The sequence below is a fragment of the Pithys albifrons genome, chromosome 25 (assembly GCF_047495875.1).
Source record: "Pithys albifrons albifrons isolate INPA30051 chromosome 25, PitAlb_v1, whole genome shotgun sequence".
Lineage (NCBI taxonomy): Eukaryota > Metazoa > Chordata > Aves > Passeriformes > Thamnophilidae > Pithys > Pithys albifrons.
In genome coordinates this window covers 2,809,379-2,837,173 of record NC_092482.1, presented here as the reverse complement: position 1 = coordinate 2,837,173, position 27,795 = coordinate 2,809,379, and the positions used below count along the sequence as shown (strand labels likewise).

Genomic DNA, 27,795 nt, shown 5'->3' with positions numbered 1-27,795 from the left:
AAGGAATTGTTTTCAGTCACAGTTTTGAATCTGGATCCCTAAATCACAGAATCCCAGGGTGGGCTGGCATTAAAGCCCACCCAGTGCCACCCCTGCCATGGGCAGGGACAACTCCCACCAGCCCAGGCTGCTCCAAGCCCTGTCCAGCCTGGCCTTGGACACTCCCAGGGCTGGGGCAGCCACAGCTTCTCTGGGCACCTGTGCCAGGCCCTGCCCACCCTCCCAGCCAGCAATTCCTTCCCAATATCCCATCTGTCCCTGCCCTCTGACAGTGGGAACCCATTCCCTGTGTCCTGTCCCTCCATCCCTTGTCCCTCTCCAGTTCTCCTGGAGCCCCTTTGGGCACTGGAAGGGGCTCTGAGGTCTCTGGTTCTAAACCCAGCCTAGAACATCCTCCAACTCCATGGAATCACAGGATTCCAGAATGGTTTGGAATGGAGGGAAACTTAAGGATCCCACCCCTGCCATGGCCAGGGACACCTCCCACCAGCCCAGGGTGCTCCAAGCCCTGTCCAGCCTGGCCTGGGACACTCCCAGGGCTGGGGCAGCCACAGCTTTTCTTGGAAATCCATTCCAGCTCCTCCCCAACCTCACAGGGAAATAAAACCAACCTAAAATAAAACCCACCTAAAGTAAAACCCACCTAAAGTAAAACCCACCTAAAATAAAACCCACCTAAAGTAAAACCCACCTAACCAAACCCCACCTATTTCCTGTATTCTTCCTACACCCTCTGCGTTTCTGCTCTGAAACTGGAAGCAGCCAGTTGCCCAACTCTGTGGTTTTTAGAACTATAAACAAGCTGCTTAATTCCTCTCCCCTTTTCAAAGCTGGGTGACACTTCAGTGCCCCTCCTGCCCCACGCAGCTCTGAGGGCTTTGCTGTGCGAGGAGGGAGCTCTGGGGCTGTAGGACTCACCCGCTGCCTCGCTCAGTGCTCGCCATTCTGTTGCAAATTAGACTCGGGGAAGGGTTGGAAAAGCAAAGCTCTCCAGTTTCCCTTCCCCAGAGGATGCTCAGCCTGACACGGTTGGAAGAACTCGGGATCTCAGCAGCTCTTCTCCTCCTCACACACCAAATCAGCCCTCGGTGTGGTCATTTAACAATTAAACCATAAAAGCCTTTAATATCAATAATCATTAATGGCTTAAATTTAAAACAAACCAGCGACGATTCCATTGCAGTTTGTGGCTCCACCACAACATTCCTGGTGCTTGGAAAATGATTCCTACAGGTCTCGGTGGCATCAGGGGAGGGGAATCAGCACCTTGCGGTGGTTTTGTTGCTGTTGCCTCCATAAAAGCCTCATTAAGTCTCCCCAGTGATTGAGCCGGGCTTTGTGTAGAACGGGTTTGTTTGGTTTTGTAACAAAGACGGCAACGACAGGAAATAATTAAATAACTGTTTTCATCCTCTCCCCCATCACGGGGAGCCGATATGAGACTTTAATTAGTGCTGCTTTTTCAATAACTCCCTATCCCTACGTGTTGCAGATTCTTTCCTGGATAACAGGGACATAATTATGAGGCTGCTGCTCCTCAGAAGGGATGGCTGATACATTTAATCATAATGTAGAAATGCTGGCAGCTTTCTGCGGGTTCAGCCTCTCCCTAATTACATTTCTGGAGTTTTAGTAAATTGAAAGGGAAAACGGAGGGACAAAATAATTAAAACCAAAAGAGGAAGTGAATATTAAGGAGCAGGAGCTGGTTGGAATTCTTGCACAGACAACCATCAGTTTAATCAGCTCCCAGTGACAATCAGAGGGGGATGGACACCAGAGAACTCCTCCAAACCCGGGGGTGCCTCAGCGTTTGGTGCTCCTGCTCAGGGGGAAAAAGCCACTTGTGTCACTGAGAATTATCCCCTCGGCAAGTGCAGTGAGACTTCAGTGCTCCCACTTGCACCATCAGCTCATCCCCACCCAAAATTTCAAGGTTCAAGCACCTGGAACTGTCCAGTCATTTATTTATTACAGAATTGTATCAACACAGGCAGAGGAAATGACAATATTTCTCTTTTATCTGCCACCAAGAGGGACAGAACTGACCCTAAATAACTTTTACATACGTAGGAGGGGTGAAACTCCATCCTCATTTTCACAGGTACCCAATTTAATTTGCTGCTTCCTGGGAACAAGAGAATTTTGATCAGGAGAACGTCACAAACTCCAAAAGAAGTTGACCTCCCTCTAAGTGACACTTGGCAATGCTGAATTAAAGCAGAATTTCTGTTTATTCCACCTGGAAACTGCTTGAATGGAGAGGGGAGGGGGAATCTCTTTGTTGCTGTCTCTAAAACCAGGGCTGTAATTTCCTTTGGTACTTCAGCTCTAAGAGGATAAACACAACACTAAAACCCCACAGCTCGTGCAGGAATGTAAACCCCAGGGTGATGGAGAGGCTACAAAAACAAGTTTCCAGGAGAAATGCGTGGCCAGAGCAGGAATGTTGAATGCCAATCCTGCAGCTCAGGAGAGGCACTTTTATGGCATCCCTTCCTCACAATGCAGCATCACCTGCTGCTCTGTCACCACTTGGGGGGACCAGAGAACGGAGCAGCATCCAAGGATTGGTCACGACTTGGATGAGACACTTGCCAGGAAAACCCAGGACGGCTCAGAAAATTGGGAATAACCCAGGCCGTGGTGGGGATTGGCAGTGGATGAGGGTGGCAGCCCATGGTGCTGTGAGCAACAGCATTTCCAGCTGAGGGAGTGAGGGAGAAGATGGAAATATTCTGCATTTTTCTGTTAAATGAAGCTGGGAGGGTGTTGTGGTAATTCAGGTATCAGGGGCTGTGGGGTGAAATGGGTTAATTCACTCCCAGACTGAGAGAGGAGAGAAAGGATGAGCTTCCCCACAAAGGTTTAAGTAATTAAGGACTACTAATGATGCAAATTTTGCTTCAGTGTTGAGAGCCTTTACAAATTAGAGGAGAAGACCCACACAGAGATGAGATTGAGGGGTCAGGGGGTGGTTTGGGTTGGAAGGGACACAGAACACCTGGGAAAGGTGACAAAGTGCCCCAGGGCTTTATTCAGCCAGACCTTGGGACCCTCCCACAGGCAGGACAAAGCCTCTCTCTCTCATCTGTGGTGGTGATGCACAAATATCTCAGGTGGAATTGAAATCTGTACCTTTGTTTGTACCTTTGTTTCTCCTCTCCTGCCCTGTTTCCTCCTCAGCCTCCTGCAGGTGCCAGAAGGTCCCTCTGGAGCGTTTGGTTCCCTCTCTCTCTGGCAGGCACAGGGTGTGTTTGGAGTGGGATCCTTTCCTCCAAAAGTGACAATAAATACTGTGCTTAATGGGTGACATTCCCTCAGGCCAGAGATCCTTCACTGGAACTGGGGCAGGAATTTCCTCATAGAGCCATTCCCTCATAGAGCCATTCCCTTATGGAGCCATTCCCTCATGGAGCCATTCCCTTGGACAGGCATTCCCTCATGGAGCCATTCCCTTGGACAGGCATTCCCTCATGGAGCCATTCCCTCATGGAGCTCTTCCCTCATGGAGCTCTTCCCTCATGGAGCCATTTCCTTGGACAGGCATTCCCTCATGGAGACATTCCCTCATAGAGCCATTCCCTCACAGAGATATTCCCTCATGGAGCTATTCCCTTATGGAGCCATTCCCTCATGGAGCCATTCCCTCATGGAGCCATTCCCTTATGGAGCCATTCCCTCATGGAGCCATTCCCTCACAGAGATATTCCCTCATGGAGCTATTCCCTTATGGAGCCATTCCCTCATAGAGATATTCCCTCATGGAGCCATTCCCACATAGAGCCATTCCCTCATGGAGCCATTCCCTCTTGGAGCCATTCCCTTGGACAGGCATTCCCTCTTGGAGCCATTCCCTCTTGGAGCCATTCCCTTGGCCAGGCATTTCCTCACAGAGCCATGAGGGAAGGGGCAGTGGCTTCCACCATCCCCTCAGGTAGACACCCCCTCACGGAGCCATGAGGGAAAAGTTGATGGCTCCCACCATTCCCTCACACAGGCACTCCCTGACGGAACCTTGAAGGCAGGGACGTGACACACGCCATTCCCTGGGTCGGGCACTCCCTCATGGAGCTCCTGCCACAAAGTGATCCATCCATGGAGGCACAGGGGGAGGGCCCCAGGGCATTTGCCACAAAGTGATCCATCCATGGAGGCACAGGGGGAGTGCCCCAGGGCACTTGCCACAAAGTGATCCATCCATGGAGGTGCAGGAGGAGGCACCCCAAGGCACCTGCCACAAAGTGAGCCAATGACAGAGGAACTGAGGGGGGGGGGAAGCCCCAAGGCACCTGCCACAAAGTGATCCATTAACAGAGACATGGGGGGGAGCCCCAAGGCACCTGCCACAAAGTGATCCATTAACAGAGACATGGGGGGGAGCCCCAAGGCACCTGCCACAAAGTGATCCATTAACAGAGACATGGGGGGGGGGGGCCAAGGCACCTGCCACAAAGTGATCCATTAACAGAGACATGGGGGGGAGCCCCAAAGCACCTGCCACAAAGTGATCCATTAACAGAGACATGGGGGGGGGGGGGGGGGAGCCCCAAGGCACCTGCCAAAAAGTGAGCCATTAACAGAGACATGGGGGGGGGAGCCCCAAGGCACCTGCCAAAAAGTGAGCCAATAACAGAGGGACTGAGGGCAGGCGCCCCAAGGCACCTGCCACAAAGTGATCTATTAACAGAGACATGGGGGGGGAGCCCCAAGGCACCTGCCAAAAAGTGATCCCTTCACAGAGACATGGGGAGGGAGCCCCAAGGCACCTGCCACAAAGTGATCTCTTAGCTGAGGCGCAGGAGAGGCGGGACCTGCCACAAAGTGATTCCCAATTGGGAGCGAGGGAGGGGCGGGGCCGCCAGGGCACGGCTGCCACAAAGTGACCCATTCAGGGAGACGGAGGAGAGGCCGGGCCTGCCACAAAGTGAACCATTCAAGAAGGCACGGGGGGAGTGCCCCAAAGCACTTGCCACAAAGTGATGCATTCACAGAGAGGTAGAAAGTGGGGAGAACCAAGGCACCTGCCACATAGTGATCCATTCATAGAGAGGCAGAAGGCGAGGGGAACCAAGGCACCTGCCACATAGTGATCCATTCATAGAGAGGCAGAAGGCGAGGGGAACCAAGGCACCTGCCACATAGTGATCCATTCATAGAGAGACAGAAGGCGGGGGGAACCAAGGCACCTGCCACATAGTGATCCATTCACAGAGAGGCAGAAGGCGAGGGGAACCAAGGCACCTGCCACAAAGTGAGCCAATGACAGAGCACAGAGGGGCGGGGCCGCCAGGGCACGGCTGCCACAAAGTGATCTATTCAAGGAGACGGAGGAGGGGCCGGACCTGCCACAAAGTGATCCCATTGGCAGCGCGGGAGGGGCGGGGCCGCCAGGGCACGGCTGCCACAAAGTGATCTATTCAAGGAGACGGAGGAGGGGCCGGACCTGCCACAAAGTGATCCCAATTGGGAGCGAGGGAGGGGCGGGGCCGCCAGGGCGCAGCTGCCACAAAGTGATCTATTCAAGGAGACGGAGGAGAGGCCGGGCCTGCCACGAAGTGATCCCCCTCACAACGCATGCGCAGGAGCCGCGCGTGCCCGCGCGGGGCGTCTCGCGCGACGGGAGGGCGCGCGCTCGCGCCCTGTGGGAGGGGGAGTGGGCGGGGCCGGCGGCGCCTGGCGCGCACTGCGCATGCGCAGCCGCGAGCGGAGCGCAAGGCGGCGCCAAATCCCGCCCCCCCTCCTTCCATCCCGTCCCGCGCATGCGCGCTGAGCTGCTGCGGGCACCTGCGCAATAGTGATCCGCGCTTGGGGCTCGGCGGGGACCGGCCGGGGAGGACATGCTGCCAAATAGTGATCCACTGCCCCTGGTGGTCTCCTGAGGGGGCTGTGCGGGGTCCGCGGGCCGTCCCCACCATCCCTCCTGCCCCGGCACCGCTCCCGCAGCCCCTCCCGCCCCCCCAGCAGCGCCGCAGCGGCGGCGGGGCCGCTCCCAGCGCCGCCAGGTGAGAGCGGAGGGGAAGGAGTTGGGGGGGTGGGGGGGGACGCAGGGCCTGAGGGAAAGGGGGGACGGTGGGGAAAAGTTGGGGGAAAACCGGGAGAGGGGATGGCTGGAGACCCCCGGGCCGGGGCAGAGGGGCTGCTGGGCCGCGGGGCTGCGGGAGGAGCGGCGGCGGGGCCGGGGGGAGCAGGAGCAGGAGCCGGAGCAGGAGCAGCATCCCCGGGGTGGGGTGACAGGTTGTGGCCTCGCACATTCCCCAGGGAGGGAGCGCTGGGAATGGCGCTGCGACCGGGCCTGGGCCTGGGCCGGGCCTGCCGTGGGGCTGCGGGGAAATGGTGCATCATCCTGCGGTGTGGGAGGGCAAAGGAGCCCCTTCCTGGCCGAGGGTGACACTGAGGGGGGCGCGGAGCGCAGGGCCGGGCTCGACTGGCGGGGTTATAAAGGTGAAATGGTGTTATAAAGGTGAAATGGTGTTATAAAGGTGAAATGGTGCTCCTGGAGTGTTTTCCAGGCTGTCTGGAAATGGGATCGGCTTGTTCTGGCAGCAGTTTATGGAGGGGGAGAAGTCTATGGGGTGTGATGGTACTTGTTGGTTTTCTGTGACCCAACGTTGGTGTTTCTGGTTGTTGTCCTGACATAAGGAAAATAAACACTTTCCTGTGATTTGCTCCTTTTCCCTTTGGAGTTCTGGGTGGTTGTGTCTGGGGTAGCTTGTTGTGAAAGTCTGAAGAATTAAACTTATTTATGCTTTATAAATAGAACTCTTTGACTATAAAGAAACCTCCAAAATTACTTAAATAAAGGGTACAAGTGACTTCTTTTTCAGTGACATTTTCTCACCAGCTGCCCAGAATTATTTGGTTTCATTATGTCACTTGTTTTGTTGTGACCTGGAGAAAAAGTCGATTTTTTCCCCCCCTGTTTTTGGTACTTTGTGATGGGTGGGATTGAGATCAAGAAGTGCACTGAGGGTGTCACCCTGTCCCTGCATCAGCAGGGGACAGTAACACAAAACTGTGCCTGTCAGAGGGAAACTGCTCCCAGATCTGACAGTTGGAGTGGAGTTCCTGCTGCCACAGAGCTGTTTTCTCCTCCAAAACCTCCAGGATTTGGGCAAACAGGGAGGGGTTGAAGTGGGAGAGGTGTTGGTGTGACAGACCACGGTGAAGTGCTAAAAACCCACTTTATTTCCTGTGTGTTGATGTTACAACCTGATGCTGCAGGTTCCGGTCCTGGCAACACCTCTGGGTTGATCAGAGCTGATAAATGTTAAAAACAATCAATTCCTCAGACTCTTCTCTCAGCTGTGGGGGGAGTTTCAGGGTTAATCTCTGGGTTAGGAACAGACTGAGAGTTTGTTTCCCAGTGGGATTTTTCTGGATGCCAAACCAGAGAGGGACTTCCCAGCTCTGCTCTTGCCGCTCCTTGTGCTCAGTGTTTGCCCTGTGGGGTTTGCTGGGCCCTCCCTTGGACCTGTAAAAAACTTGGAATCCTCAGCTCTGTCCCTTCCCAGGTGTTATTTCTGGGAAAGACACCTCTGGAGCTGTTGCTGTTTTATTGATTGCGTTTGTACTTCCACACTTGGAAATATCTGCTGTAATTTGGTCAAATTCCTTCTCTCCTCTCAGCTTTGGCTCAATTTTCTGCACGGTTGGAGGATTATGTAAGATCTTGCTGATTCCCCCAACCTCCAACTGCTGGTGTTTTCTCCTCGGTGCAGGGAGGAAATACAACAAAAACATGTTTAAAAAAAAGCTGAAAATAACCACCAGAAACCAACCCAAACCCTTTTATTGAGTGTTGCTTCTTGAGTCTCTGTCAATAAACTGCTGCTGGGAACTGCCCTGTGCTTGAGACACCTTAAATAAAACGTGTCTCCAAGTCTGGAAACACCTGATGGGGCAGGAAACTGTTGGGAGATTGAAGTGTTTGTAGTAAAGAAACTGCTGGTGGTCAGAAACTGGTTCTGTGAATGTGTCAGAGGGTCTGTTTTCATGGTATCAAGTGAATCTTTACTGGTTATTTTGAAGGAAGGAGTTGATCAGGAGGCACTGACCTCTCTGTGAGCAGGGACAGCACCCAGGGAAGGGCTGGAGCTGTGCCAGGGCAGGGACAGGTGGGATCTCAGGGAAAGGTCCTTCCCCCAGAGGGTGGTGGGCACTGCCCAGGCTCCCCAGGGCAGTGGGCACAGCCCCAAGGCTGCCAGAACTTCAGGACAACACTCTGAGGGACAGGGTGGGATTGTTGGGGTGTCTGTGCAGGGCCTGGGGTGGGACTGGATGATCTTTCTGGGTTCTTCCAACTCAGCATGTTCTGGGATCTCAGATTGTGCTGAGGGGTTGGGTTGAATCTCAGGGAAAGGGACCCCCAGAGGGTGGTGGGCACTGACCAGGCTCCCCAGGACAGTGGGCACAGCCCCAAGGCTGCCAGAGCTCCAGGAGGGTTTGGATGACCCTCTGGGGCACAGGGTGTGACTCTTGGGGAGCTTCCTCCTCCCATCCTTCCTTCCCAAGGGATCCCAAATCCAGCTGGACTGGCAGGATGGGGAAGGGATTTCACCCTCCACAGAGTTTGTTCAGCTGGAGAAGAGGAGACTGAGGGGAGACCTTTGGGGTCTGCAGCTCCTCCTGAAGGGGCAGCTCCATCTCTGCTCTGTGTGAGCAGGGACAGCACCCAGGGAAGGGCTGGAGCTGTGCCAGGGCAGGGTCAGGTGGGATCTCAGGGAAAGGCTCTGCCCCCAGAGGGTGGTGGGCACTGACCAGGCTCCCCAGGGCAGTGGGCACAGCCCCGAGGCTGCCAGATGTTTAGACATGTGTAGAGTTTCCAAAGTCAGGCTTATGGGAGGGATTAAACATCCCAACACCTACTTCACAGCTGAAAGGTGCTGTTTTGGCCATGGATACAGCAGGATCCTGGTGACTTGTAGAGAAAATCATAGAATGGATTGGGTTGGAAAAGACCTCCGAGATCATCAAGTCCAACCCTTGATCCAACCCCACTGTGATCACCAGCCCAGGGCACTCAGTGTCCTGGGCTGGTGATCACAGTAGGGTTGGATCAAGACATGGTGGATCAAGACATGGTGGATTCTCACTCAGTGCCACATCCATAGAATCATAGAATGGATTGGGTTGGAAAAGCCCTCTGAGATCATCAAATCCAACCCTTGGTCCAACTCCACTCCCTTTACCAGATCATGGCACTCAGTGCCATGGCCAAGCTCAGCTGAAAAACCTCCAGGGATGGGGAATCCACCCCCTCTCTGGGCAGCCCATTCCAATGCCTGAGCACTCTCTCTGCAAAGAATTTCTTTCTGATCTCCAACTTCAATTTCCCCTGGCAGAGCTTAAGGCCATGTCCTCTTGTCTTACTGACAGTTGTATGGGAGAAGAGACCAACCCCCACCTGGCTACAACCTCCTGTCAGGGAGTTGTAGAGAGTGATGAGCTCTGCCCTGAGCCTCCTCTTCTCCAGGCTGAACACCCCCAGCTCCCTCAGTCTCTTCTCACAGGGCTTGTGCTCCAGTCCCCTCACCAGCATTATCAGAGAATCATAGAATGGATTGGGTTGGAAAAGCCCTCTGAGATCATCAAGTCCAACCTTTGATCCAACCCCACTGTGATCACCAGCCCAGGGCACAGAGTGCCCTGGGCTGGTGATCACAGTGGGGTTGGATCAAGATGTGGTGGATTCTCACTCAGTGCCACATCCATTGACTCCTAGAATGGATTGGGTTGGAAAAGCCTTCCCAGATCATCAAGTCCAACCCTTGGTCCAACTCCAGTCCCTTTACCAGATCATGGCACTCAGTGCCACGGCCAAGCTCAGCTGAAAAACCTCCAGGGATTGGGAATCCACCCCCTCTCTGGGCAGCCCATTCCAATCCCTGAGCACTCTCTCTGCAAAGAATTTCTTTCTGATCTCCAACTTCAATTTCCCCTGGCAGAGCTTGAGCCCATCGTGCCCCCTTGTCCTATTGCTGAGTGCCTGGGAGAAGAGACCAACCCCCACCTGGCCAGAACTTCCCTTCAGGTATTCAAGTTTTCATGGTGAGGTCTCAGCTCAGCTTTTTTTAACCACTATTAGAGATCTTACTGAACAGGTTCTGTTTTGTGACTGTGGACTTTAAAAATGGCTTTAGCTCCAAACACTGAATTTCTCTTGTGCATTTTAACCTGGTGGAACACTCAGACTGTGGCTCATAAACAGCAGTGCTGGTGCTTTTAAATATTGATCCAGCTCCTGATAATAGAGAGACTTTTCCAGCAGGAAGGAATGCCCTTGTGCAGAGCAGTCAGGATGTTCATTTGCAAATATTACTTAATAATCTTGTCAGTTCAGTGAAGTTGTTGCTGAAGATTCAGTGCAATGTTTAAGACTTTAATCATTTAAATTGTTCACGTGTTCAGAAACACTTTGTGCTGGGTCATGTGTGGACTTTCAGGGTGTAGCTGGACAGTGGACCCTGAATTTGCTGAGGAATCCTGAGGAAGTTTGAGGAATTGGATCCCAACTTTTCCTTAGGAGCTGCCAGGGCTCCCTTTGGCTGGACAGAGGCACAGCTGGACCCGTGTCAGGTGTGACATCCCACGTGCCAGTGGCATCAGAGCAGCATCAACTGCCCAGGCTGAGCTGATGTGCTAAAAATGGAAATTTATCTTCCTTCACCTCAAACAGAACATGTTTGAAACTTGAGTGGTACTTTTAGAGACTCACAAAATTATTTGCTCTTAGTTGTCCAGGGTTTTTAACTCCTTTCCATCAAGCCTGAGTTGCTGAATTTACCAATAAACTATCTCAAAAATGAGTATAAATGTGAATATCTTTGTTAGGGCTGTGACAAGAACTTGAGAGAAATTGCCTGGGCAGAGGAAATGGTTGAGAAAAACTTGCAGGATTTAGAGCTGAACAGGTCAAAGTTTGTTTGTGGGGCTTGATCAGATGGAGAAATCATTTAGGAGTATGAGGGGGGTGTTAATTGTGACTTTAATTACTCTTCTGCCCACATTGCTACAGAAATTCAATAAATCATAGATCATAATTGTATAAACAACTCTGATGGTGGTTCAGGAGGGGGAGATTTGTCAGTGCCTTCATTTCCTCCCCTTTTTCATGGAACTGTTCAACCTCAGCAAGTTGTGCTGAAAAAAACCACATTTGTTGAATTTCTTAGAAACACTTGTGGGCACTGGAGGAAATTCAGGGAGTGGAATTTCTCTGGTGCTTTTGAGAGAGAGAGAAATTACTCAGGATTTCCTGTCAGCTCGTGGCTCTTCATGCTCTGACACTGGGCAGGGGGGCTGGAAATCACCACGTTGTGCCCTGCAGAGCTCTGAGATCCCAAGGAACTGTCCCTAAAATCAGAGAATGGATTGGGTTGGAAAAGACCTCCAAGATCAGCAAGTCCAACCCTTGATCCAACCCCACTGTGATCACCAGCCCAGGGCACTCAGTGCCCTGGGCTGGTGATCACAGTGGGGTTGGATCAAGACATGGTGGATTCTCACTCAGTGCCACATCCATAGAATCACAGAATCATAGAATGGATTGGGTTGGAAAAGCCCTCTGAGATCATCAAGTCCAACCCTTGGTCCAACTCCAGTCCCTTTACCAGATCATGGCACTCAGTGCCATGGCCAAGCTCAGCTGAGAAACCTCCAGGGATGGGGAATCCACCCCCTCTCTGGGCAGCCCATTCCAAAGCCTGAGCACTCTCTCTGCAAAGAATTTTTTCCAGATTCATCATAATGACAAGAACTGTGTTTCTGTTTGGGTGAACTCTTAGAAATCCCAACCCCAGGTGACACCAGGAAAAGGGTCAGTGAGAGCTCCCAGTTGACAACAGGAAAAGGGTCAGTGAGGACTCCAAGATGACACCAGAAGGCTCAGTGAGGGCTCCCAAGTGACAACAGAAGGGTCAGTGAGGGCTCCCAGGTGACACCAGGAGAAGGCTCAGTGAGGGCTCCAAGGTGACACCAGAAGACTCAGTGAGGGCTCCAAGGTGACACCAGAAGACTCAGTGAGGGCTCCAAGGTGACACCAGAAGGCTCAGTGAGGGCTCCCAGGTGACAACAGGAAAAGGTTCAGTGAGGGCTCCAAGGTGACACCAGAAGGCTCAGTGAGGGCTCCCAAGTGACAACAGGAAAAGGCTCAGTGAGGGCTCCAAGATGACAACAAAAGGCTCAGTGAGGGCTCCCAGGTGACAACAGGAGAAGGCTCAGTGAGGGCTCCCAAGTGACAACAGGAAAATGCTCAGTGAGGGCTCCCAGGTGACAACAAAAGGCTCAGTGAGGGCTCCCAGGTGACAACAGGAAAAGGCTCAATAGGGCTCCCAGGTGACAACAGGAGAAGGCTCAGTGAGGGCTCCCAAGTGACAACAGGAGAAGGCTCAGTGAGGGCTCCCAGGTGACACCAGGAGAAGGCTCAGTGAGGGCTCCCAGGTGACACCAGGAGAAGGCTCAGTGAGGGCTCCCAGGTGACACCAGGAGAAGGCTCAGTGAGGGCTCCCAGGTGACACCAGGAGAAGGCTCAGTGAGGGCTCCCAGGTGACACCAGGAGAAGGCTCAGTGAGGGCTCCCAGGTGACACCAGGAGAAGGCTCAGTGAGGGCTCCCAGGTGACACCAGGAGAAGGCTCAGTGAGGGCTCCCAGGTGACACCAGGAGAAGGCTCAGTGAGGGCTCCCAGGTGACACCAGGAGAAGGCTCAGTGAGGGCTCCCAGGTGACAACAGGAAAAGGTTCAGTGAGGACTCCAAGATGACAACAAAAGGCTCAGTGAGGGCTCCCAGGTGACAACAGGAAAACACTCCCAGGTCTGCCCAGCATGGGGAGGTTTGTTGGCAAAGAGGAGTTTTCTTGGCTTTATTTTAATTTGAAATATGACTGTGGAAGTGCCAATGTTTGACTTGTAAAAAAATTGCTAAAATGGCAGCAGAGCTGCTTGACAAGTGACAGGCAACATTTACCCTGCAAGCAGAAACTGAGGCTGTAAAACCCTTTTTATGATTTGCCTGCGAGGGAGAAGCTGAAATAAAAGAGTTCAGGGGCAATAACAAACCTTCCTTTTGCAGGATGAGATCAGGTTTCTTATTGAACACAGATCTCTGCCAGGCTGGTGGTTTCTGTAAGGCCTGAGCTGGTGACTTTAAATAACATTTTACCTTCTGAGAGGAGTAAAATTAACAACAATTGATTGCCAGGAGGGAAAAGAGGTGAAAAGAATAATTTTTTTTGGGAAAAAAAACCAGAGTAAGAGATTTATTTCTTGTTAACATGCTGATGATCTGTATTAAAAAATTATGAGGAAGATTAACTTGTGGAGAGAAACAGTTCTGAAGGTTTAAGCCTTAAGCACCTCAAAGGATTAAGTGGAGTAGAAGAGTTAAGGAAGAGACAAACATGGTGAAATTTGGAGTGATGACTCAAAGGCAACTCAAAAATAAGAGTCAAGTCTTGCTTGCTTTGAAGAGTTCCATTACTTTGGGTATTTATTGGTGTAATTCCAATACACTTTGGGGAGTTTTCTGTTGGATTTGGTTAAAGGGGGTTCAGTTTTCTGTTCAAACATTGGCAGGGGCAGAATTCAGAAATAAAAGCTGAAGAGCAGAACTTTGCAGGGGGGGTTGTTTAGAAAAGCAGGAGGTTATTCAGGGAACTCTTGGCTGCCTCTTACCACAAACTTCCTCTCTCTCTTTCCTTGGTTTGGTTTGAGCTGTTTTATCTGGTGACACTTGGAAGGATCAGGCTGAAGAATGAGGAGTTCCTCCAACATCCATGTGGAACCTGCAATTCTCCCCTCAGTGCTGCTCCTCCACTGACAATCCTCTCCCTCCTTAACAAGTCCTTACAAATTATGCATTTGTAGGTTGCCAAGGCTTTGCTTTGGTTTTTTTTCCCCCCTGTTTTATAACTTGGGAATTAAAATGAAAAACATTCCAAGAGTGGAGAAGAAACACTTAATGTCAGAATATTTCTCCAAGTGGGGTTTTGATTACTGAGTTCTGGTGCTGCCAATCCTCAGAGTGCCTTGGGGATAACTCTATTTTATTATCTGTGTGCAAGATGATTTTTCTGAGTAACTCCTCTAATTTTTCATGATCTCACATCTCCAGAAAGAATAAAAAAAAGGCACTTCTGGAGGTTTCAACTCGGTAATGAGTTTTCTGAACTAGAGACAGGCACGGGGAGTGCTCATTTCCTCGGGATTTTAAGGCAATCAGGTTATCCCTGTTCCACCCTCCCCGGCGAGAAGCCACAGGTGCTTTGCCCTGGCATTTCCCTGCGTGCCAGTTCATTCCTTTTATCCCTCAGCTCTGATGCTGTGGATTTTCCAGTCTGTTCTCTTCGGCAAATGAACCCCGTGTGTCATTTCCAGCTCAGCACTTCCTGTGCAGGTCAAGGAGGAGCTTTTGGGAGGATTTAAGGGCACAGAAGGTTTTGGGAGCTGTTCAGGCTTCATTCACAACCAGTTTCCGTGTAAATTATCCCTCCCTCCAACTCGGGGGCAGCTCAGTCTGTGAATCCCGTTCGTGCCACTCCTTTAGAGGTGGTTTTTTCCAAGTGTTGATTGACTTTTGTTGTAGGATCGTTCGCAGTTCTTTGTCTCCAGCCTTTCACTTTTCTAATCCAGGTTTCCCTCCAAGGCTTGGCTTTGGGTCGGTCCCTTCCACCTCCCCTGGGTGTTAATGTCTAACCTGAGGTCTGTTTTTTCTGGGTGCAGGTTGTTTGCTCCCTCTGCTCTCTGTTCCACACCGCCCTGTTAATGATTAGGCCCCTCGGTGTAACCTCTGAGCTCCCCGGGCCCGACTTTCACCTGCCTTTCACCCAGAGCGCGTTTCCTGCAGGCCTGGAGGGACTGGGAATGCTCCACGTGCCGTGGAATTCCAGGCAGGAAGAGTGGCTGGTGCCCTGTTTAGTGTGTACATTAAATATAAACCCCATTCCTTTGATTCATAGAATTGATTGGGTTGGAAAAGACCTCTGAGATCAGCAAGTCCAACCCTTGATCCAACCCCACTGTGATCACCAGCCCAGGGCACAGAGTGCCCTGGGCTGGTGATCACAGTGGGGTTGGATCAAGACATGGTGGATTCTCTGTCCCTGGAGGTGTTTCAGAGGACACTCAGAGCCACATCCAGTCCCTTCTCCAGCCTCGTTGCTCTTCTCTGGCCCCGCTCCAGCCCCTCAATCTCTTTCCTCAACTGAGGGGCCCAGAACTGAACACAACACTCAAGGTGTGGCCTCCCCAAGGCAGAGTCCAGGGGAAGGGTCACTGGCCTGGGCCTGCTGGCCATGCTAGTTTGGATCCAGGCCAGGATCCCATTGGCCTTCTTGGCCACCTGGGCACACTGGTGGCTCCTGTTGAGCTTCCTGTCCCTCAGTCCCCCCAGGTCCCTCTGCCTGGCTGCTCTCCAGCCACTCTGTGCCCAGCCTGGAGCGCTGCAGGGCTTGGGGTGGCCAAAGGGCAGGACCTGCACTTGGCCTTGGTGAACTCCATCCCATTGCAATCAGCCCATCTCTCAGACAGCACCACATCCCACTTTGCCCTCTGGGCTGACTTGCCCTTTCTCCCCCTTTTTCATCCTTTTCCTTATAAATCCACACCTCCCATTGTCCTTCCCAAGGCTTTGAAGAAAGCAGGAAGATAATGGGCTTTTCCTGTGCTTCCATATCTCATGCCCTTGTTTTATTGCTCCAATTATCTTTGTCTCGCTGCTCCTCTCTGTGCTTTGTGCTCTTCTTGGGTAGTCTTTGATGCCTTCCTGGTCCAAGGAGCAGCCACTCAGTTTTTGAAACACTTAATTAAAAATTTACTTCCTCTACAGACTTCTCCAACTTATCTTTTGCTGAATAAAACTTCCTGGAGTATGAATATACTTGGAAATTTCTGCTGGGATCTGTTGGTTTCTTTAAAGGGAGTTGGTTTGTCTTGAGAAGTAGAAAACGAGACTTCAGGAAAGTCTGGTCATTTTGAGGTGTCTTCTGGGCTTATTTGTTGAGTTGATATTCCCCACATCGCTCAGGTCGAGTCTCTGCTCTCTCTGTTGATTCCAACAGCAGGCTGAGCTGTGAAGAGTCAGGAGATAATGAGGAGGACAAGGTGCCAAGGGGACATTTCCTGTCCTTCAGGAAGGGCTGTCCTGGTCCTTGGATAAAATGTCTCCATGTGGAAGTGGCTGTGAATGGGGTGAGAGTTACTCTGGTCTAACTGTAACCGTATCAGATACTGTGGTTGTTATTTATATATCAGCAACAGGACAAGGAGGCACGAGCTCTGCCAGGGGAAATTGAAGTTGGAGATGAGAAAGAAATTCTTTGCAGAGAGAGTGCTCAGGGATTGGAATGGGCTGCCCAGAGAGGGGGTGGATTCCCCATCCCTGGAGGGTTTTCAGCTGAGCTTGGCCGTGGCACTGAGTGCCATGATCTGGTAAAGGGGCTGGAGTTGGACCAAGGGTTGGACTTGATGATCTGGGAGGGCTTTTCCAACCCAATCCATTCTGTGATTCTGTGATAATGCTGGTGAGGGGACTGGAGCACAAGCCCTGTGGGGAGAGACTGAGGGAGCTGGGGGTGTTCAGCCTGGAGAAGAGGAGGCTCAGGGCAGAGCTCATCACTCTCTACAACTCCCTGACAGGAGGTTGTAGCCAGGTGGGGGTTGGTCTCTTCTTCCATACAACTGTCAGTAAGACAAGAGGGCATGGCCTTAAGTCTGCCAGGGGAGGTTTAGGTTGGATATTAGAAAAAAATTCTTTGCAGAGAGAGTGCTCAGGGATTGGAATGGGCTGCCCAGAGAGGGGGTGGATTCCCCATCCCTGGAGGTTTTTCAGCTGAGCTTGGCCGTGGCACTGAGTGCCATGATCTGGTAAAGGGACTGGAGTTGGACCAAGGGTTGGACTCGATGATCTGGGAGGTCTTTTCCAACCCAATCCATTCTATGATTCTGTGATTCTATGGATGTGGCACTGAGTGAGAATCCACCATGTCTTGATCCAACCCCACTGTGATCACCAGCCCTGGGGTTGGATCAAGGGTTGGACTTGATGATCTCGGAGGTCTTTTCCAACCCAATCCATTCTGTCATTCTGTGCTCCCCAGTGCTGTTTGTGAGCTCACAGTAGGCCCCTGTCTCCTGTATCTTGATATTTCTTTACACCCAAGCCTGTCCCTGCTTCTCCTGGCCACAAAGATCTCTGAATTATTCACGAGTATTTCCCTAAACCCTCTGCCCGCAGCGCTTTCCTGTTCCCTCCCCGTTCAGAGGTGCCAGGAAGTGACAACTGCGGGAATATTGAGTGTCCATGAGCAAATAAACCCCGGGAGGGGGCCCTGCTGGTGGCAGAGATTGCACAGGGGATTTTGGCAAGAGGCAGTGATGGATATTCCCTGTTTATTCCCATCCTGATGGTGCTCCATGACAGGTATTTGATTGCCTGCCCGAGCTGCAGAGCTGTGTTGGGGTTCAGCAGCTCTTTTTAACTGGCTCATAAACCATCTGCAGAAAGCTCTGACAAACCAGCCTCAAAGTGCTTTCCAAATAATAGAAAAATCTTTAAAATGGGGACCCTTTGGGCCGTTTTTGAGCCACAATGGGTGCTGTGCTGATATGCAGCAATTCCATCAGCACTTTGTCAGGACTCGTATTCCCTCCTGCTTGTCCAGACCATCTGGGAGGGAAGGAGAGAGGATATAAAAGTGACAGTTACTCAGAGGATGTTAAATAGTCCTCTATCTGTCAAGCTCAGATATTTTTCTTTGCCTTTAGACCACAGAAACCTCCTAAAACTCCTTTGCATGTATAAGATGGAGCTGATGTTCAGGTGCACCTTAAAATCCTGCTGTTAAAACCTCGATTTTTGCATCACATCATTATCCATTTCCTTCCCCATTTATGTGATTGATGGCAAGAGCCTTGTGGAGTTTGCTGTGGGAATTTGGGATTAACTTCTGCCCTCCAGAAGAACCTTCAGCATCTCAGGGTGTTCCACAGGTTTGATGAATAAGTTGAATAACACAAGGACTTGGTTTCTCCTCTTCAATCCCTGTTTTCCTGCCATAAAGGGACGTGTTGCCACTAAATTTGCCTTCAAGAAGGACCCTCTGGAGTCTTTGAACTGCAGAATTACCTTTAGTGTTAAACAGCTCAAGTGTAGAGATGCTTAATGGCTCCAGTATCCCTGGAAGTGGAATTGCTTCCAGTTTTCCTGGGAATCTTCTCTTAGAAAATTGGTTATTGCTGCTCAACACCTTTCTGTGGAAACCCAGAGCTTTAGGGAGTCCCTCTGGAATGGGCTGGGCCCAAACTCCCTGGGAGGGAGAAGGCAAGGAGGTTGTTGTGGCTTGAGGCTGAATTCACACCTTCATTTGGGGAGATGGAGGGACCAGAGTGGTGCTTCCCAGAATTTAAAAGTTACTTTAAGTTATTTTTGCTTTTTTTCTTCATCCCTCTAATGCTTCCTAAATAAAACTTGCATCATTTCTCCCTCTGCAGAAGGAAGGATTTTAGCAGAAACCAGAACACCTCAGTGCTGCCAGTAAAAGGGTTATTTAAAAAATAAAATCACTGAAGCTGCAATTTTAACACCACCAACAACAGAGTCTAATTTTGCATCTCACTCTTGTGTTTTATTTATTTATTCCTTGTGCTTTCCTCTGCTTTGCATCAGTTGAGCATCTTGTTGCAGACAGGTTGTGGTGAGGAGGTGAAAACCTTCATCCTTTCCCTGGCTCTGACTCCTCCTCTCAGGAATTTCGTGTCCCAGCAGTTCCTGCCGTGCTATAAAACACATCAGGACAAATAATAACGATTTAAAATAGCTATGAACAACGTAAGAGCCTGGGTGGGGTGCAGGGGGAGCTCTGAGGGGAGGGAAAAGCTTGGACTGTCCTGCCCATGGACTGGGAAGGGCACAAAAACCTCCCCAGGCCTGCAGAGGAGGACAAGGAAGTGGCTTCTGCTGCTTGTCCTGGGATTCAGATTTTATCAGTCCCCTAAATGTGCCTGGGGACAGTGAAGGGATGATGTCCTTGGAGACAAGACTGAGCTGCCCATGGAAGAGCCATCAGATATAACCACTTAAAAGCTGTTTGCTAATTTTGGCTTCATTGGAGTGGCACAAAGTTGTACATCCCAGTTTCTTCAGAGGAATTATGGTTATCTTAAGATTAATGCAGTAAAACCTCAACAAGTTGTATATGGATGTCCCTTCCTTTTTAAAATGATTTTAAAAATCAGCATTTTAAACCCCAACATTTTAAAACTTTTTTTTTCCAAACTGCACACACAAGCAGTTTGTAAAGCACTTTAATGTGAGAGCACTGAGGTTTCCATCAGGGCTGGTTTGTCTGCACTTCTGATCTGAGTCACTTGTTTGTCCCTGAGCTTTGCTGCAGGAAATAAATTCCCTTGGAATTCAATGTGCACCTCTGCAGGGTTAAATCCTTATTTCTGATAGTCACCATCTCTTTTGCAGTGTTTGCACGGGCTCACCTGACCTTTGTAAAAGGAAATTAAGCCTGAAACAAAACCCTCTCTTTTTTTAGCCTGTGGCCCAGGATTCCCAGGATTTCTTGAGGTGCACAGAGCTCCAAAGTGGTGTCCAGAGCCAGGAGGAGGAGGCTGAGTGAGCCTTGCTGGGCTGCAGCTGGAGCCTGGGCCTAAATCCTGCCCTGCCACTGGGGTTGGGCACTCCCAGCTCTGTTTGTGGCACCCGGGGGGGAATTATGGGCATGTTTTCAACTGAGCTTGGCCGTGGCACTGAGTGCCATGATCTGGTAAAGGGGCTGGAGTTGGACCAAGGGTTGGACTGGATGATCTCGGAGGGCTTTTCCAACCCAATCCATTTTAGGATTCAATGGATGAGGCACTGAGAATCCACCACATCTTGATCCAACCCCACTGTGATCACCAGCCCAGGGCACAGAGTGCCAGAGTGATCACAGTGGGATTGGATCAAGGGTTGGACTTGGTGATCTCAGAGGTCTCTTCCAACCCAGCTGAGAAGAGCAATGAGGCTGGAGAAGGGACTGGAGCACAAGTGCTGTGGGGAGAGGCTGAGGGAGCTGGGGGTGTTCAGCCTGGAGAAGAGGAGGCTCAGAGGTGACCTCAGCACTGTCTGGAACTGCCTGAAGGGAAGTTCTGGCCAGGTGGGGGTTGGTCTCTTCTCCCAGGCACGCAGCAATAGGACAAGGGGGCACGATGGGCTCAAGCTCTGCCAGGGGAAATTGAAGTTGGAGAGCAGAAAAAAATTCTTTGCAGAGAGAGTGCTCAGGGATTGGAATGGGCTGCCCAGAGAGGGGGTGGATTCCCCATCCCTGGAGGATTTTCAGCTGAGCTTGGCCGTGGCACTGAGTGCCATGAACTGGTAAAGGGACTGGAGTTGGATCAAGGGTTGGACTTGATGATCTCAGAGGGCTTTTCCAACCCAATCCATTCTATGATTCAATGGATGTGGCACTGAGTGAGAATCCACCACATCTTGATCCAACCCTACTGTGATCATCAGCCCTGGGTCACTGGAGATCACTCTGTGCCCTGGGCTGGTGATCACAGTGGGGTTGGATCAAGGGTTGGACTTGATGATCTCGCAGTTCTTTTCCAACCAATCCATTCTAGGATTCTCTGTATGTTCATGGAATGGTTTGGCTTGGAAGGACCTTAAGGTCCATCTATTCCAACCTTCCAGGTTTCTCCAATGCCTTTCCAGCCTGATGGGAATAGACCCAACCCCTGTGGCAGGAGGTTGGAATGAGGTGATCCAGTTTTATGGACTCCACTCACCCCTTTCTCTGCCCTTCTGAGGGCAGAAGCAGCAATGATGGAATTCCCGTGGTGTGTGAGCAGGAAGGGGAGGGCAGGGAAACCCCCTGGAAAACAGTAAACATTTAGCAGAGGGCTGAACTCAGCCATGTGGGGCTTTTGTCTCTGCCCAAGTCGTGAATCCACATTTCCAGCCTCATCTTTGAAGATGGTTCCTGTATCTGCCTTAGGGATCAGGACTCAGAAGGCAGAGCTTGGGTTATTTATTCTGTTTTGTTTCAAACCCTCCCTTCAGGTGACTTGGAGTCTCTGTGTTCATTTCCTGTGCTTCTCACCCTGGGTGTTCTCTGCAGGTGGCACTTTGATTGGTGCTTGGGGATTGGGAACCTCACTAGGATATAAAACAATGAGAATTCCCTCTGGCCAAAGGAATTCAGTCTGGAGTAGAGAAAGGATCACCAACACCTTCCCTAATATTAGTAAGGCATCAGAGGAGGTTTAAGCCATAGGGAATTCCTCTGTTGCTGTTTCTGGAGCTGCTTGAACTCAGGAGTGTTTGTTTTGCTTTTCAGTTTGGGTTGCACGTTGCACCTGTAGCTTTGTCATATTAAGAACTTCATTTGTCTGATCTCCGAAACCCTTAAAATGAACATAAGGAGTGAGTTGAAATGGTGCCCTCAGGGTAAAGCAGTAAATCCCGAGTTAAGTGGAGAATCTCCTGTGGGAACCTTGGAGTCTTTAAAGGAAATTATCTCCTGAGCTTGTTCCTATTGGGGGGTGAGTGGAGGTGCTGCATCCCCTCCTCGGCAAACAGGGAAGGATTTGGTGGGACTCCATCCCCTGAGGTGCTTACAGGGCAGGGAGGATGTTGGGGCTTGAACTCCTGCCATGAGACTTATCAGTGCTCCTCGAGCTGGGTTTTAATTTGTGCTTAGTCTTGATGGGGTTTTTCTCTTTTTGTGGACCCGCAGGGTGAGGATCAATCCTCAGATTCTTCTGCTGAGTTGTGAGATACTGTTCAGTCTTCAAACTGGCGATGTCAAGGGTGCCGAGTCCCCCTCCGCCGGCAGAGATGTCGAGTGGGCCTGTGGCAGAGAGCTGGTGCTACACCCAGGTGAGTGCACACCTGTGCTGGGGCTGGTGCTACACCCAGGTGAGTGAGTGCACACCTGTGGCAGAGAGCTGGTGCTACACCCAGGTGAGTGCACACCTGTGCTGGGGCTGGTGCTACACCCAGGTGAGTGAGTGCACACCTGTATAGTGGGGCTGGTGCTACACCCAGGTGAGTGAGTGCACACCTGTGGCAGAGAGCTGGTGCTACACCCAGGTGAGTGAGTGCACACCTGTATAGTGGGGCTGGTGCTACACCCAGGTGAGTGCACACCTGTATAGTGGGGCTGGTGCTACACCCAGGTGAGTGAGTGCACACCTGTATAGTGGGGCTGGTGCTACACCCAGGTGAGTGCACACCTGTGCTGGGGCTGGTGCTACACCCAGGTGAGTGAGTGCACACCTGTGGCAGAGAGCTGGTGCTACACCCAGGTGAGTGCACGCCTGTATTGGGGCTGGTGCTACACCCAGGTGAGTGAGTGCACACCTGTGGCAGAGAGCTGGTGCTACACCCAGGTGAGTGCACGCCTGTATTGGGGCTGGTGCTACACCCAGGTGAGTGAGTGCACACCTGTATAGTGGGGCTGGTGCTACACCCAGGTAAGTGCACACCTGTCCCCAGGTGTTCTGACTGAATGAGTTTGGAGCCTGTGGGAAGGGATTGATTCAGAGGAAGCTCAGAGTCTGGAGTTTCAGAGGTGTCACCCTGGCTGAGTGTCCTGCTTTGGAGTGACAGTTACACACGGGGCAGTCTCACACTCCAGTCACACACCCGGGGCAGTTACACACACAGAGCAGTCACACCCAGGACAGTTACACACTCCAGTTACACACAGCAGTTACACAGGGCAGTCTCACACTCCAGTCACACACCCGGGGCAGTTACACACACAGAGCAGTCACACCCAGGACAGTTACACACTCCAGTCACACACCCAGGGCAGTCTCACACTCCAGTCACACACCCAGGGCAGTCACACACTCCAGTCACACACCCAGGGCAGTCACACACTCCAGTCACACACCCAGGGCAGTCACACACTCCAGTCACACACCCAGGGCAGTCACACACTCCAGTCACACACCCAGGGCAGTCACACACTCCAGTCACACACCCAGGGCAGTCACACACTCCAGTCACACACCCAGGGCAGTCACACACTCCAGTCACACACCCAGGGCAGTCACACGCCCAGGGCAGTCACACACCCAGGGCAGTCACACACCCAGGGCAGTCACACACTCCAGTCACACACCCAGGGCAGTCACACACTCCAGTCACACACTCCAGTCACACACCCAGGGCAGTCACACACTCCAGTCACACACTCCAGTCACACACTCCAGTCACACACCCAGGGCAGTCACACACTCCAGTCACACACCCAGGGCAGTCACACACTCCAGTCACACACCCAGGGCAGTCACACACTCCAGTTACACACCCAGGGCAGTCACACACACCCAGGGCAGTCACACACTCCAGTTACACACCCAGGGCAGTCACACACTCCAGCTGCCACCATGGCAACATCCAGCTGTTCCCTGTGCCCGGTGGCAGATCCCTGGGGGAGGCAGGGCAGCAGCTGGAGCAGGCAGTGCCCACTGCAGCCATTCCCAGCATCTCCTGTGCCCAGGGGCTGTTTTATCACCCAGGTTGCTCTCTCAGATTTGCAGGTTTTTGTGTTTTGCCTTTAGGATGGGTGAGGTGGATGAGAATGACGCTAAAGCTCCTTTTACTCTCTCTCTTTAGATCAAAGTGGTGAAGTTCTCCTACATGTGGACCATCAACAACTTCAGTTTCTGCCGGGAGGAGATGGGTGAGGTCATCAAGAGCTCGACGTTCTCATCTGGAGCCAACGACAAGCTGAAATGGTGAGACACAGAGCAGAGAGGTGCCCCCTGTCTGTGCAGCTCTGGAATTTGGGCTTCTGTGGCAAGAGGAAATACATAAAACTGTCCCTGCACTGCCCAGGGGTTCTTACAGCCCTGGGTGTGCAGTGTAAAGCCCTGTAGCTTCAGCACAGAGACCTCACAAAGCAACATTTACCTAAAAAACATTTTTCTTAACAAGTCCCTATGAGGCAGAGAGGGTGCACAGCCAGTGTATTCCAGCTCTGCTTCCTCTTCCCAGTTTCAGCCCCTAATACCCCATGTTGTTAAAAAGTTAATTTTTCCTGCACTCAAAAAAAAAGTTAATTTTCCTGCACTTTAAATCCTGCAGTTTAAGCTTCTGCTGTGAATTGCCTTTCTCTTTATGGCAGCTCTTTGTGACTGTGGAGAGAAGAGATGAGGGAATTAACAATGTCCTGTAACTCCTCCTGCCCAGGAGTTGCTGTTTCTTTTCAAGATGACATTCATTTTGGCCTTTTCCTTTCAGACCTTTCTTTTCTCCCCTGAGTTCTCAAGTCATTTCCAGTAACTCCGAGTGGACTTTGCTCAGAACGTGTGTCTGCTGCGAGTCCAGTTGGACCCAGCACATCCAGAGACACCTCATTCCTTATTTTAACACCTGTGGCTGCTTTTAAATGCCTTAGAATTTTTCTTCAACCCTCCTCAGTGTAGACTGGGGAGGAACAGCCCTGTGTGTGTGTGTGATACAATGTGTGTTCCCATCCTTTGGGTGGCAGAGCTGTGCTTTCCTAGGCCTGCTCTTGTGATTAAATCTCTCACCTTTATAACCTTTGCTGCTCAGCCCTGGCTGGAACATCTGGATCTGCCAGGATTGTGCTCCCTGAGTGTGGGAGCTGTTCATCACCTGGCCTAGTTTGTGCTTTGTTAGATTCTGTGTCAAGTTCCAGGTCATGGAAGTGCTTATGAGTGGCCTCTTCCTGCACTAACTGCTTTTCCTCACACAGGAGTAGTTTTCCCTTTTGCCCTGCTATTATGTTTTTTATAACAACCAGCCTTCTAGAAATCCCTTTTTTCCTTTCAGTTGCTTCCTGTGGGATTTTATCTGCCATCTCTCAGCATTTGTTGCACTTCCTCAAACCCATTGCCCCCATTCTCTTATTTCTTTCACTTTCCTTTTATGAAAGTTGACACCCAGGGTTGCTTTTCACTAATTCCAACCACACTTTTCCCTGTGGATTTTTGGCTGCCCACATTTCTGCCTGGATATTTTGATCTGTGTGGAGAAGCAGCTGCAGCACAGCTCCCCTCTGTTATTTCATGGGGGGCCAGTTTCACAGAATCCCAGACCATTCTGAGCTGGAAAGGACCCACAAGGATCATCGAGTCCAACTCTCAAGTCAATGACCCACACAGGGATTGAACCCATGACCTTGGGGTTATTACAGCCAAGTTTTAACCAACTGAGGTGTCCCTATCCATGGCAGGGGGTGGCACTGGAGGTTCCTCCCAACCCATTCACAGAATCCCAGACTATTCTGAGTTAGGAAGGACCCACAAGGATCATTGAGTCCAACTCTCAAGTCAATGGCCCACACAGGGATTGAACCCATGACCTTGGCATCATTACAGCCAAGTTTTAACCAACTGAGCTGTCCCTGTCCATGGCAGGGGGTGGCACTGGATGAGCTTTAAGGTTCCTCCCAACCCATTCACAGAATCCCAGACTGTTCTGAGTTGGGAGGGACCCACAAGGATCATCGAGTCCAACTCAGGTCAGTGGCCCACACAGGGATTGAACCCATGACCTTGGTGTTATTACAGCCAAGTTTTAACCCCCTGAGCTGATCTCAGGGTTGCTAAACAGGGCAGTTACACACAGAAATTATCAAACCCTGCCATGCCCTTCCCTTGGAGCTGCCTCTGACCTGTTGCTGTGTGTCCCGCAGGTGTCTCCGTGTGAACCCCAAAGGGCTGGATGAGGAGAGCAAGGACTACCTGTCCCTGTACCTGCTGCTCGTCAGCTGCCCCAAGAGCGAGGTCCGAGCCAAGTTCAAGTTCTCCATCCTCAATGCCAAAGGAGAGGAGACAAAAGCCATGGGTTTGTAGAGCTCTGTGTGTGTTCTGGGGTGGCTTTTGGTGGCTGATCAAAGCCCTGGGCTGGGTCTGAAGCTGGTTCTGTCCTGCAGAGAGCCAGCGAGCGTATCGATTCGTGCAAGGCAAGGACTGGGGATTCAAGAAATTCATTAGGAGAGACTTTCTGCTGGATGAAGCCAATGGACTTCTTCCAGATGACAAACTCACTCTCTTCTGTGAGGTAAGTCTGCCTGTGCAGCTGAAAGAGCAGCACTTCCATTAGCAAAGGGCAGATGTGACCTTATTTTTCATCATTGCTTTTAAGGAGTCAGAGGTGCCAGAGCAATGCTGGCTGTTTATATGACACTCAGGTTTTATTTGTGTGTGTGCCTGGTGGCTTTTTCTCCCTGTGATTCATCCCACTTCACTTCCATTTCTTTTTGCCTACTTTGTGTTTGTCTTTTACCTAGGATGATGATAGGAATTAGGCAGGTTTGATTATCATTTCACTTCTGGTTTAGTGTTGCCATCCATCTGTTTGTACTCCTTAATTTGGAGCTCACTTGGGATAATAAGCACCACTGGCTCTGCAGTGGAGTCTGGCCTGTTCAGCACTTGCCTGCTGAATAAAGAAGAGGTTTTATTTTCTTAAATGTGTCTATACAGCCAACAAAAAGAAAAATAGAAGGAAAAGGAATTTCGTAGCAATCACAAGTTTCTCTTCATTGTGTTTGTATTTTCCTACAACTACTTAGGACATTGTTATTTCCCTGGTACTTATTTCAGGCAAGGATGCAGCCAGTTATTTCTAAACCCAGATATTTAAGTTTAAAAACCTTAATGAGCAAATTTAAACCTTAATTTGTGTCTTCAGAGCTGTTTCTGTTGTACTTGCATTGTCTTTTTAACTGCAAAATCCCTCCTGGAGCTGTAATTTTTTTTTTGCCAGGAGACAGGTAGAACAAGTTGTTCTCTCTTTGGATCTCCTGGACTGTTCTTTTCTTGGGAATCTTTTCTTTTGCTGTGTTTTTCTTAAGGAATTAAAGGAAAGCTTCAGATAAAGTTGTTCAACAAGGATTTTTTTTTCTGCTTTGAGTTTTGGGTTTTTTTTTTCAGTTTAGTTTGTCCATGATAAACCTGCACATGTTTAAATGAACAAACACCTAAAGGACGTGTGTTTAATCAGGAACATAAATTATTAGGGATGGAGGGAGCTCTTCCTTGAGCACTGTGGGAGGAGAGAAGGACAGACTTAGGTGACACCTCTGTAGGTCTGGCAGTTCCTCATTCTTTCATGATTAAAGAGCTTAAAAACTTACACTTGTTGAGTGAAGCTGAAAAATTCATGTCTGAAAGGGAACTTGTGAGACAGGATGCAGATAAACCTGAGACCCACACCAGTCTTGGCAGCTTGTCCTGACTCCAGTCCTTCCACTCTTTACTGAATTATTTCCTTCAAAAGCTTCAGCTCAGGGGTTTGGATTGTTCTGGAGGAAAACTTGCTCTTGGATTCAGAATTCCATGCCAGTAACTGCCTTTTTGTCATGTATGAAGAGGATTAATTTGCTGATTTGAGACACAGTTTTCAAGGTTTTTTTGGTCGATCTATAACCAGTATTGGACTCCCAAGGAGGGATCTACATCTCAGAATTCCTTTTTGATGCCTCTGCTGAGTTTTCACCCATCCTGGAGTCCACATTGCAGGGCAGGAAGATGGTGCAGCTTCAGGTGACTGATGGAGGCCACTGGCTTCCTCCTCTTGGCTGGGGCTGCTCACAGGTGTCCAGAAACCCTCTTGGGGCATCAGAAACCCCCTGGAGGTTTCTCAGGAGCTGGAATGTGTTCTCTCAGGTTTTTCCTTTTTCCCTCCCCCCTTTTTCCCTCCCCCCTTTTTCCCTCCCCCCTTTTTCCCTCCCCCCTTTTTCCCTCCCCCCTTTTTCCCTCCCCCCTTTTTCCCTCCCCCCTTTTTCCCTCCCCCCTTTTTCCCTCCCCCCTTTTTCCCT

The 27,795-nt window shown here is 50.7% G+C and overlaps 1 protein-coding gene across 1 annotated transcript in view; it reads left to right on the top strand.

Moving 5' to 3' along the window:
* Positions 1 to 5,754: 5,754 nt before the first annotated feature.
* The window catches only part of SPOP (speckle type BTB/POZ protein), a 32,007-nt gene continuing 9,966 nt past the window's right edge, over positions 5,755 to 27,795 (top strand). Inside the window, exons 1-5 of the mRNA XM_071577471.1 lie at positions 5,755 to 6,005; positions 21,727 to 21,869; positions 23,619 to 23,740; positions 25,666 to 25,817; positions 25,906 to 26,033. Of these exons, the coding sequence (XP_071433572.1) occupies positions 21,792 to 21,869; positions 23,619 to 23,740; positions 25,666 to 25,817; positions 25,906 to 26,033 (480 nt within the window). The 5' untranslated portion in view covers positions 5,755 to 6,005; positions 21,727 to 21,791. The remainder of the gene's footprint in view (positions 6,006 to 21,726; positions 21,870 to 23,618; positions 23,741 to 25,665; positions 25,818 to 25,905; positions 26,034 to 27,795) is intronic.